This window comes from Gallinula chloropus (assembly GCF_964237585.1).
Source record: "Gallinula chloropus genome assembly, chromosome: 3".
NCBI classification, from domain to species: domain Eukaryota; kingdom Metazoa; phylum Chordata; class Aves; order Gruiformes; family Rallidae; genus Gallinula; species Gallinula chloropus.
Genome location: NC_140087.1, coordinates 52936708 through 52949716, shown reverse-complemented (window position 1 = coordinate 52949716; position 13009 = coordinate 52936708). Strand labels below are relative to the sequence as shown.

Below are 13009 nucleotides of genomic sequence, written 5' to 3'. Positions count from 1 at the left end.
AGTTCGGTAAAACTCTTAGTCTACATAATGAATTGCAACACAGTAATGAAGGGACATAATTATGAAACTTTATAAAAATCTTGTAGATTATTTTACTTGAAGTAAAAATGAAGGCATACAATTCATGAATAATCAGATTATTTATGTGTTCCACTAGTTTAGTCTAATTCTATAGCAACAGCATCACTTAATAAAATCAGTTATTTTCACCTTGCCATTTAATAACTCGAATATATTATAGCTTGTTGCTTCTCTGGAATTATTACTACATTTACCATTGTTAGGAAAATTCCAAACTCTGGATTTAAATCTACACAGTCTCCATCAGAAAAAATGAACTGTTTTTTCCTTTCTTTTCTTGCTGTTAAAATAATATAGATTTGTTGTGCTGCAACTGACAAGACGGGCAACTCAATTCTGTTGAATTCATCAAAACAGCCCCAAGATCCAGATTGTGCAAGACCTAAAACAGGGACAGAATATTTATTATACATTGTTCTCCAGGCATGTTTGAGATATCTGAACTAAATGAATTTTCTTCAAATAATTAAGATTAGTTTTATTTATTGTCTTGTGGCCAAGGCCTATCTTCCTCCAAACCACCTCACTGTTTCCATATCAATCTGAATTAGTTAGTTGATAAAAACGAAAAGTTTAAAAACTTAATCAAAATCAGAAAAGACTATTTTTGTATCTTGGAGCATTATAAAGCAGCAATTCAATTATTTGCAACAAAACTGTATTTTTGTTATCAAAAAACCTCCCAAATAAGTGACCCTCAGCTAGAAAAGTCTATCCCTAAATGTTACGACAACAAAACCAAATAATTCAACTTGCTTCACTTTCAGTTGGACATTCGAGACTTCACAATGCCTTTAAGTTAATTTTTACTTTCCTCTTACAATCCATAAAGGTTGAAATTTAAAAAATATATTATTTTTGTACTAACTAGGGGTAGAACAAAAACTCTGAATTTCACAAGAGAGAAAATATTAATCTTGGATCATATATCTCTATGAATATGCATGAGCATTTTAAGCCCACACTAAATGACAAGTTTTTCCTGTAATGGCAGAGGATATTAACAACATGCAAAGAGTAGACAAAGCTCTGTGTGAACTTGTCTATGAAAGAAAGCCAGAGAAAAAAAGATTAATTAGAGACCTCTAGAAGCACTATATTAATAGCATGTTCATAAAGGATTAATTTCATAGCTGCCTAATTTCAATTTGGAAAAATAACATGGTTTAGTATCAACTAAGGGTTTTTCCTGTAGCAATTTTTTAATGACAAAATTTGTAATTTATCATTTTTTCCCAAATGATATTAATGTACCAGTAGACAGTAGTTTTCTTTCACATATACTGGAAAACATCTATTTAAAGCTGAAGAATTTATCTAATGGATTCAGGGTATATTATTGTTATGCAGTTAAGGCTAAATCACTTTAAAGAGATTCTGTCATGTACTCAAAGAATTTTTTTTTTCTTTTTGAATAGCTTGACTTTCAAAAGAGCAATGTCTTCATAAACCCACAGCTTTAGGCATTTTTATGCCACAATTATTCACTTATTAAAAATAAAATTTAAAAGAATTAAATTAATAATTTCTCCCCTTGATTCTCAATACAGACAATACCATAACTTTGAAAAATGAGCTGTCAGAAACCTCATGAAGTTCAAGTTCTTTATCTGGAACAGAATAACTCCATGAAGCAGTGAAGCCTCAGTGCTTACCAACCACAAAGCAGTTTTGCAGAAAATGACCTGGTGTCCTGCTTAGCAGCTAACTGAGCATGAATCAGAGTTATGCCCTTGTAGCATACTCAGCTGCATTTGCGTAGAGTATTGTCAGCATGTTGAGGAAAATAATTTGTCTCTACTCTGCACTTGTGAGATAGAAGCTGGAGTCCAGTTTGGGGCCCGCTAATAGAGGAAAAATGTGGATATAGTTGCATGAGTCCAGCAGATGGCTGCCATAACAGACCTTTGCCTCAGGACCCGACACATTCTGAAGACAAGGGGAAAGCCTATTGCTGTTCATAACTAGCTAATAAGAGACACAGAGAAATTTGAGCCAGGTTCTTCTCAGAGGAGCAGTGGACACAGAGACAGCGGGTACAGATTTCAATGTGCGAAATTCCAAGTCAATGGAAATATAAAAAATGTTACCATGAAGATGGTCAAACACTTAAACACAGGCCCAGAGGTCTTGTGTAACATGCATCCCTGGAGATACTCAAAACCCAACAGGAATAATGTCCTGAGCAATCTGTTCTAACAGCACCTGCTAAATGACTTGTGGAGGTCTCTTCCATTCTACATGAAGTCTTACCTTTGAAAATCCTACCCAAACCTCTGAAGTCCATTTGATCAGAGCAGTTAAAGACTACTACATATTTTCCTAGAGCCTTTCCCATGTCTTTCGTTGTTTCTGTTTTACCAGTTCCAGCTGGTCCTGCTGGAGCTCCTCCCATGTTCATTCCCAAAGCCTGTGCTAAAGTTATATAGCACCTATAAATGATAATTGATATTCATTTATCAAATCATATGAAATATGTGTGTGTATATAGAAAACACTGAGTTATACTTTAAATTCTACAAGTGTTATGTTGAAACATAACTTCATAAAATAGTTCAATTGATTTCCAAGAGTGCAGGATGTTCAGAGTGGTAAAAGTTGCAAAATACAGCATTTAAACATTATTTAGAAAAAACACAAACAACAAAGTCTCATAATCTAGTTAGTTAGAAAATGAATGTTAGATAAGCTAAAAAATTAATGCATTCCAGAAAGGAATTTTATTGTCATTAAGTCTTTTTGCAGCTATAAAGCGCAGTGTGTGCTGTTGAATTCTGCCACCAGATTGGGCAGTAAAAAGACTTTTCTAGGAATTATAAAGTGTACAAGTTAGTGATACTCGATTTTATCTTTTTCCGAAAGAGTATGAATAAGCAACGTATGAGAACATTTTGATGATCTTTATGGGTCCTTTCCAACTCAGTACATATTCTATGATCAAAGGGATTAATGCACACAAATCCATGGGCCCAGATGGGTTACATCCACCTGTGCTGAGGGAGCTGGCGGAGGTGATTGCTGAGCCGCTCCCTATCATCTTCAACAGGTCTTGGAGGACAGAAGTGCCTGAGGACTGGAGGATAGCCAATGTCACTCCAGTCCTTAAAAAGGGCAAGAAAGAGGAACCTAGTAACTATAGGCCAGTCAGCCTCACCTCTGTCCCAGGAAAGGTAATGGAACAGCTTGTTCTGGACGCCATCTCCCAGCAATTGGAAGAAGGTCATGAGGAGTAGTCAGCATGGATTCACCAAGGGGAGATCGTGCTCGACCAATCTCAAAGCCTTCTATGATCTCATGACAGGCTGGGTAGATGGACGGAGAGCAGCGGATGTCATCTACCTTGACTTCAGCAAGGCCTTTGATACTGTCTCCCATGATATCCTGATAGAAAAGCTGAGAGAGCATGGGATGAATGAGTGGACCGTGAGGTGGGTTGAGAATCGGCTGTGGGACCGAGCCCAGAGGGTTGTGATTCGTGGAGCAGAATCTGACTGGAGGCCTGTTACTAGCAGTGTTCCCCAGGGCTCGGTGTTGGGTCCAGTCCTGTTTAATATCTTCATTGATGAACTTGATGAGGGAATAGCATCAACCCTCAGCAAGTACGCTGATGATACAAAGCTGGGAGGAGTGGCTGACATGCAGGAAAACTGTGCTGCCATCCAGCGAGACCTGGACAGGCTGGAGAGCTGGGCAGGGAGAAACCAGATGAGGTTCAACAAAAGCAAGTGTAAAGTCTTGCACCTGGGAAGGAACAACTGTTTGTGTCAGTACAGGCTGGGGGATGACCTGCTGGAGAAGAGCTCAGTGGAGAAGGACCTGGGGGTCCAGGTAGATGACAGGTTGGCCATGAGCCAGCAGTCTGCCCTGGTGGCTAAGAGAGCCAATGGGATCCTGGGGTGCATCCAGAGGAGTGTAGCCAGCAGGTCAAAGGAGGTGATCCTCCCCCTCTACTCTGCCCTGGCCAGGCCCCATCTGGAGTATTGTGTCCAGTTCTGGGCTCCTTGGTATAAAAAGGACAGGGATCTCCTGGAGAGAGTCCAAAGAAGGGCTACAAAGATGATTAAGGGCCTGGAGCATCTCCCCTATGAGGAAAGGCTGAGTGAGCTGGGACTGTTCAGCCTTGAGAAGACTAAGGGGGGACCTAATTAAAGTTTATAATTATCTGAAGCAGGGGATGCAGGGGGAATCAGCCAGGCCCTTTTCAGTGGTCTGTGGGGACAGGACAAGGGGCAATGGCTGCAAGTTGGAGCACAGGGAGTTCCTCACCAACATGCGGAAGAACTTTTTCCCAGTGAGGGTGACAGAGCCCTGGGACAGGCTGCCCAGGGAGGTGGTGGAGTCTCCTTCTCTGGAGATATTCAAGACCCGTCTGGACGCCTATCTGTGCAATATGAGCTAGGGAGCTGCTTTGGCAGGGGGGTTGGACCCGATGATCTCTCGAGGTCCCTTCCAACCCCTATAATTCTATGATTCTATGATTTTTCCTGAATGATCCAGCCCATGTAGGATTTAATTGAGAATGTACCTCTTTGAACATATATGTTAAATTAACAATATATGTATTAAAAGTATTAATTATCTATAATTGCTTGTCTAACCTGTCCGTAAGAGGTGTTATAACTAGACGATCAGTGCAACCCAGAAACTCATTTTGGTAAACAAAATCAACATCTGTAATGGATACGAAGACTTGATCAAAATCCTCTTTATAGTAGAATCTAGACTGCTTTAACCATTCAAAATCTGTTGGTGATTTGATGTGCATTTTTACCTTAAAAAAAAAAAGTAAATAAATGTATATAACTGAGCATCCACATTTATTGCCTTTGATAACTGTGATAAAATGTTATTTGCATGAGAACAATTAGCTATTACTCAGGTTAAAGTAAACTGAAATACATTTAAGAATCACATAATTTGTTCAGATGTGTGCTAAACTGATATTGAACAATATCCTCATCATTACAATCAACCTGATCATAACAACATCTACACTAAATAAATCTTAAATTGCTTTGGCAGTGCAGCTCCAAGCAAAGTTAGGAAACAACACACTTGCTAAATCCACCAAACACACTGAAGCAAAAGGTATAGTGAAGGAACAATCTGTTTAAGGCATGCAAGGCCAACTGTGTAGAATATAATTAGCTTGTGTTATCTGCAATAAAAATATGAGAGTGATATAGTGTTGAGGGATGTCATTCCTCAAAGAACAAGGAAACACACAACCCAGCACAGGTTTCTTGGTTTGTTTGTCTTATGTGTATTCTCCTTGGGAACCAGAAAGAGAATCACAATAGCCTGCTCTCCCAAGGGAGGATATACAGAAAGAAGCAGCTAGGAGGTACAGAACATTTTGCTGTAACTCTAGAATGGGTGGAGCTAAAATGCAGCCTAGTGTCAACTACTGAGACTGCAATGAGTCATGAGGAAGTTACCCATGACGACAAAGCTACAATACCCTCAGCAGACTCAACATTTTAAATCATGCATATGAGTAGTACAACTGGTTTTCAAAGAAAGGACATACTAAAAATTTTTTGTCTATCAAAATGATTCTGGAGGAAGAAGGAGAAAATTCAAATATGCTAAGAAAAATGTAAAAATTTGGAGCAAATATTTAGATGACAGACATGGTGGATTTATTCTTGTTTAAGCAAAAATATACTATTTTTACTATGATGAGATTATGGACATCTGTGTCCTACAAATGCATACATCTGTGTAGCTACGATATATAAGAGCAATTATTATGGCAGAAACTTATTACTTTACCAAATCATCAAAAATATCACGTTGATGCACATGAATGGTAATTAGTGTTTCAAATTTGACTCTGTCAAACTTGGAAAGATCATGTGTGGTCTGGCTAATCAACATGTTCAGAATCTCCAGAAATCTCCCGTTGGTTACTTGCATGATTTTTCTGTCCTCTCTAGCATTCTGTAGAGCTTCTTCTGAATCACGTGTCCACAACATTTGAATTCCCAATAATCCAACCTGCAAATTTAATGTATGAAAAAAAAATTAAAAATCAGTTGTTAAACACTAGACTTATTAGAGAAGCCTTAGGTCTAACAAGAACAATAAATTATCATACAGAGAGTCACGAATTATCATTACATCCAGCATGATACTATCTCACCAGGGTTCTGCATTTGAGTTAAATTGCTCTGCTGTAGTACTGGAAATTCCTTAAAAACTTCTATGAACGTTTATCATACAACGAGATGCATATATATTAAGGACAATTCTTAGTTTCACTTAAAATCTCTTTGTGTTGTCCAGTATCACAAACATAAACATGTCTTAAGTTACGGAAAGAAGTTCTTATAAGAAATTCCCATTGCCAATTTGCAGCTAATTAAAGAACATTTAAAAGATTTGACTAACGCACACTTTCTACTCGTCTAATTTCTCCATACATTTTGTAACTTTGTGGATAGAGACTGTATAGCAGGAAATATCTCACCATTTTAGAATCATTAGGCTATCACCAGTATTATCCAAGTTTATTTCAGAATGAACAACCAGTAAGAGCAGCAAAAAATAATCTTTGGATATGACATTTTCATGCTATTAAAACAGAAGCTTCAGAGATGGGAAAATGGCAGTTTGAAGGAAAGAAAACAGTTGTTATGTTTGTCAGTATTTTGCCTGATTTCTTCTTTGTCCTATAAAACAGCTTTTCTAACTCTGTATTGTAAATTTCTTGGCCAACACAATTTTTTTTCTTCTTCCTACCCCCTCATCCCTGACCCTTTCAGCACAGTTCTTTGATCACAAAAGATTCAGATTAGCAAGACATGGGAAGGAAGATCTTTGCAGTTGGTAATAAAGCCACTTCAAAATGACTGACATGCAAACAAGGCAGACAGTTTTTACGTGTTTAAAGTAAAGTAATAATCTTTTTAAACATAAATACTGCTGAGAGAATACATAATTATCATAAATGAGCTTTAAGATAATTCTATTAAATATTTAAGTGTACTGATTTATTTTTAAATCACCAGTATATTGAACTGTTCCAATATTTGCAGAATTTCTAGTCTAAAAAACTATATCCAGCCCTGTACTAATTAGCAAATTGGTCAGAATTTGTACAGTATGGGAAACAATTGATTACTTGTTAATGAAATTTATAGTTCATCAGTAAGATGTAGGAGTCTCTAGGCAAGTAGAGTCCTTAAAGATAAGCTTCTACTAGGAAGCATTATCATAGTGACAAATATATGAACTATGAGGTAAATCTTGTAAATTATGACATAAGTAATGACAATTATAGTTCTTGAAATCATAAATTATGAGAAGAATCAATCTGCACATGAAATTTTATTTGCATCAAAGAGTGGTTCAATATCCATCACAGAAAATATGAACTACTTTATATTCATAAAGAGTAGAAAATAAAGTATATTACACGAAAAACATTATGCTATATAAAGGGGACCAAAAATGAAGTCATTGAGGATTACCTTCTACTGAGTAGATTCATATCTTTGTTTCCTCTATGAAAACTTCCCCATATAGACAATTCCATATGCTCTTTACATCTCACCTTGCCCCACACATAACCCAGACTGCACACACAAATCCCCATCCTGTAATCTGACCTGTGCTGGGAACTGATTAAGAAAATTCAGCAACTGACAGCCTGTGTCACTGATGTGGTAATATGCTGCCCTGATTATGCCATGCAATGAAATCTGCTGCACACGCAATAGATCCTGCAACCAAAGCTCTACTGGTCCTTTTGCAATCACTGGAGTGTCCAACTGAAAAATTAATAACAATAAAAGGTACAAAATAGAACACAGTTACCAAACCACTGTTCAAGAAAGTGAGTTGCAAGTTACTAAATTTCTATTCAAGACAACCACAGATTTAATTTTAATAAACATACTAAAAATTTATTTAATGAAGAGATACTATAGGTTTTTTTACACCAGTCCTTGAAATGTTATTTATAATTACAAATAATTTAATATATATACTTATAAATTGAATAATAGAAATATTTATCTATTAACAACATTTATGGAAAAAAATAATTCAGATAATTACTGGAATTTTTTCTCCTTCTCTTGATATGACTGCCAGTATGTGATCATAATCCCTTGGGTGAAATTCTACTTCATTAATATTGTCAGATACGGAAGGCAGATGTGGCTGTAAGGATAATGCAAAAGCCAGTCAATGTAAATATTTAATATTACAAACAGAAACAAAATTTCAAGTAACATTACCCTACAAAGGTCCATCTGAACCTACAGGTGAATTTCAGGCCATGTGTAGGTAAAAGAAATGTTTGTGTAGCATTTTTGTCTCCATTTGCTGGGTTAGGATTTGTTTGTTTGTCTGTTTGGGGTTTGGTTTTTGTTTTGTTGTTGTTTGTTTTACAATTTCCAGAGATTAGCTATTGTGCGATATCAACTATTTTATCTCAATTAGCCCTCAGTAAGAATCCAGACTAGCTGGACAAATTATGGGATATGAAACGCAGGACAGCCTCACTGCGTCCCTTCCCTTAGTTTATCTGTGAAAGAAAACACCAGCAAATCACTTGATGGGACTATACTCTAGCATTCTGAATTCTGGTTAAATATCCAGATATCCATTTCATATTTTGTTAAAGACTAAAGAGCAAGAAAGGAATTTTTTTCTCTAGCAAAGTTTATAAGCAGAAAATTATTCCCTTTTAATTTATTAAATTATTTTCCATATTCTATTTTTTTCATTACAAAAAAAAATCCAGATGGTTGTACCTGAATTGTATGAGAATCGCTTGCTTGTCCAAGAATTTCAAGAAGGACAGGATCAGAAACAAAAAAGAATCTGGGAAACAGTAGTCTTTTCTTCTCTAAGTATCTTTAAAATTAAACAACGTATTTATTAGAATATTTTATCTCTTCAAATTTTTCTACATAAGATTGAAATTAGGAATGTAATACTATAATTGGAACAAACTATTTACATAATAATAATATATTAAAAGTCAAATACTTCATACCCTGTAAGTGATTTCTGAGATATTTCCAACTGTTCATGTAAATGAGGGAGAAGTTGCTCCATAGTCTCATCTCCAACACAGCATTGAATTACATTTGGGTTTTCACGAGCTCGTTGCATTATTCTTATCCATGATTTGTCAACATCCTGAAAGCGTTTTGCTTCCTATGTAGAGCAAAAACATAAATACTTCCACAGAATAATTTGTTGGAATAGCTTTTAATACACAATAATATGTGACCATTATAAAGTTTACCTGGGGTAACTGTTTTGCGATATCACCCCCAATAAAAACAGCTTCAAGATAAACCCAGAGGTTCTGTACAACCAGCCATTCTTCAATTATGCCTGTAGAGCTGCTTAGTTTAGAAATCCAGTTCTGAATTTCCTTTTTAAATGGTGTATTGTACCTAAAAAACAGTAAGAAGCAAAAAATATTGAATTCTAAATAATTATAAATTTACATAATTATAAAATACTGAGAACAATAAATGAAACCAACAGTTTCACTTAGAGCAAGAAGAATCTTGAGGAAAGTTTCTACTAGCTTGGTTATATTCTAATCCATTGAGACAATAGCTTGCTACTAATACAAGAAAGTCTACTTGAGGGAATTTTTCATTTGACATTGTAGCATTCTTTTTAATTAAAAAAACCCACAAAACTATTCAAATTTACTGCTTATTTAGCTGATAATAGTAGTATTCTCTATCTCAGTGTGTTTCTGAAAATACTATATGCAATCAATTTATAATTACCTATTGTTTAGTAAAGAGCCAAGAACCATTAAACTATCCTCCATCAATGTTATAATTTCTGAAGATTCTGTTCCCTTTAATAGTAACTCTCCTCGTCCTTTGAATGACGAAAAGCTCAGAATTTGGTTTCCCCAAACATCAGTTATTTGAGATAGTTTGGCTTCTATATCCTTTTCCTTTGTAGCCGATATACATATATCCTGGAAAGAAAGTGTCATTTTTTAGAAACTTCATTCTTTAAAAAAGAAGCTTTTCCTATACATCTAGTAACAGAATACTAAAAACAATATATGTAATTTTAAAAAATAGTATGGAAGCATGTCATAAAAATACAGAGATCACGCTACTATTTTTACTCATTCCAACTCCACCCAGCTGAAAATTGCACACTTGGAAATGTATTGATTTCTGTAGCTTCGCGTTTTGTTATATACACATACCCAGTTTTCAGAATCTTCATTTCTACCAGGTTTAAGGTAGCCATTTACACTAATCACCATATGAACCCCCCAATCTTCTCACATTTCATTTATAGAATCACAAAATCTAATACCACCTTAGATGGGAAAGGTCATCAAATCCAACATTCTATTCAAATAAGCGCTTAATTCAAAATTAAGCATATCACTTTGAAATACTTCCATATAAATCAAGTATGAATATAATAATAGATTTTTCATTAAAATTTACCCTATAAAACTTGCAAAATCCATTGAGAGATTTTTCAGGTTATATGGGGGATCTTTTGAAATTCTGTGGTTCAGAAGAAGCCATAAAGTTTGAGAAAAATATTCATATTAAATATCCATAAACATGGAAGCTTCCTCTAAAATTTCAGATTTGCTTACAAATCTTTAAAAGAAAAGAGTTAAGAAATTAGGTGACCATGATAATCTGAAGTTTTCTTTGGATTCTTCTACCTGTTTAAAAAGAGCTAAGAAAATAATAGAAAATAAGGCCTGGAAGACTGTGAAGAGATTGTCTAGAAATAAGTGTCCAAAGATTCTAGCTACTACCACTCTTTGTTCATATGGGGAAGAACTTCTAAATAAAATATTTGAAACTAACATGGTCTGACTGAGAGTCAAGGACTTCAACAAAACAAAAAATAATTTTGAAAAATGGATAATTTTAAAATAATATTTTTGCTGATAATATGAAATTATAAAGGAGGGGGAAAGTACCTCAATATCATCTTTATGTTCAAGAATTGGTGCTTCCATGATATTTTGAAGTGAAAATGATTCAGAATCTATATCAAATTGGTGTCCTGTTGTTTCGGCTATACGATTCCAGTGTCTTGGCTTCATTGCTTTGTTGGCCATCACTTCCAACAAAGAACAAGACTCACTGAAATCATCAATTGTTTTCTTGAGATCTAAAAACACTTGCCAGTGGTGGAGTCCTTTAGGTAGTTTACGGCACCTGCAGTTGAGTTAAATTGATACAGTAGTAAACGCTTCTTGTCAAAATAGGAATTATTTAAACCATTCAGAAACAGACAAAAAGAGACGTGAAGCAGCATGCACTGAGGTCAACACTTTCTGTGTAGAACTCTGATTTGTGTCAGTCTACCTTTTTGAGGAAAAACTAATGGAAATGCCCGACCAAAAAAAAAATGACAGTATTTAACAGCTTTAACTACAATTAAGTTCTCAAATAAACAGAAATATTACAGTTTGCACTAAAGCATACCTTACCTGCTGCTTATCATCAAAAACTTTTCATTGACAAATAAAAAACAAAGCAAAAACACTAATATTTAACATATATAATCCTTGTAGAAATATATTATTTACTTCAAATTACAGTACTAGTAATACACATGGCACATGTTCACATACCACTTCAGAAACAGACATGAAAATTAGAAAGATGTGACCACCTTCTCCTCTACTTTTGGTTAGTGGTCCTGAAAATTAAAACCACATACTACCATATACTTCTGATCTGGAGAAAACCACAACAACCAGCAATAAATTAGTTAAATGAATCTACCTGTCTTTGACCACACTTCTACAGAGCCTATGCACTGAGAATAAAGCAATTGACCCACCACAGGAAATCCCTAAGGTAAATGATAAAGTATGTCCTTAGCAGAAAGGGTAATAAACCCCGGATTGTATTTCCCTTGGTTTACGCTCCTTGTCACATAACTCCCTACCTTCCACTGATGTAATTTCAAGTTTTCAATAATCAGGTATGATACAGTAGTCTGTGTCTGGTTTAGATCTAAGTTGGTGCTGTGCAGCATTCATTTGGATTAGCTCCCTGGTCACTGTCAAACAGAATGTTTGCTTACCTTTCCTTGAGGGGCCAAAGCAATTTTGCATCTGGTTTTGGACTACAATGAAGTTCTGACTTTTATAACAGTCATAAACATGGTTATTTTATGAGAAATCTCCCTTATTGAATGTTGAAACTAACCAATGATTTAAATACTTTATAAAAAAAAAAAAGAAGTATTCAGGAATGCTGAAAAAGGGAGCACAGACATGGTCAGACAGCGACATCACAGATCACCCTTTTCATTAGAAAACCAGGCAAAACAATGGAATACTTTATAAATTTCTCTGTTCGCAGCCATTCTTTTCATTCACTAGTAAAATGTTTATGTCAGGTTCGGTGATTTGGGACAGAGGAATCAGATAAAGCAGCAACAGTGAATGACACTTAGATTTGTGTTATTTCTGAATTTCTAACACCCAAACTTCAAATCTGCCTGTCAAAAGTGCAATTTCAGAGCTATTGAAATTCTTCACTTACAGTTTTATGCATTATAATACATCTTTGATGTATCAGCTAACCTTCAGCAAAATCTAGATGTATTAACTATTTATTTATTTTTGCTGCAGTTATAAATGTAATTGCCCTATTATACACTTTTATTTGAACTACCTTAATTGAATGTCAATTCTAGAGAGTAATATAATTTAGCTCTTCTGTACCTCTGTATTTCAGCAATTAGATTTTAACATTATCTAAGACTGATATAAAGCTATTTTAATAGGCCTGCACTGTTCTACAGTAGTATATATAGACTCTAGAATACCAGAGGACCAAGTATAAAGCTGCATCACTTAGTCATATCTTTATTTTGAAAATAAATAATGAAAGAAATCTGGAGTATTGTTCTAATAGGAAGACTTGGGGCATACAAA

General features: G+C 35.2%; 1 protein-coding gene across 1 annotated transcript in view; it reads right to left on the bottom strand.

The window, feature by feature from the left end:
- The window catches only part of DNAH8 (dynein axonemal heavy chain 8), a gene marked incomplete at its 3' end in the record, with an annotated part of 121592 nt that overhangs the window by 69839 nt on the left and 38744 nt on the right, over positions 1 to 13009 (bottom strand). Inside the window, exons 29-39 of the mRNA XM_084261088.1 lie at positions 11033 to 11273; positions 9849 to 10048; positions 9347 to 9500; positions 9092 to 9255; positions 8847 to 8949; positions 8146 to 8250; positions 7695 to 7856; positions 5857 to 6081; positions 4680 to 4852; positions 2335 to 2513; positions 276 to 463 (exon numbers count right to left, since the gene is read on the bottom strand). Coding sequence (XP_084117214.1) covers positions 276 to 463; positions 2335 to 2513; positions 4680 to 4852; positions 5857 to 6081; positions 7695 to 7856; positions 8146 to 8250; positions 8847 to 8949; positions 9092 to 9255; positions 9347 to 9500; positions 9849 to 10048; positions 11033 to 11273 — 1894 coding nt within the window. The remainder of the gene's footprint in view (positions 1 to 275; positions 464 to 2334; positions 2514 to 4679; positions 4853 to 5856; positions 6082 to 7694; positions 7857 to 8145; positions 8251 to 8846; positions 8950 to 9091; positions 9256 to 9346; positions 9501 to 9848; positions 10049 to 11032; positions 11274 to 13009) is intronic.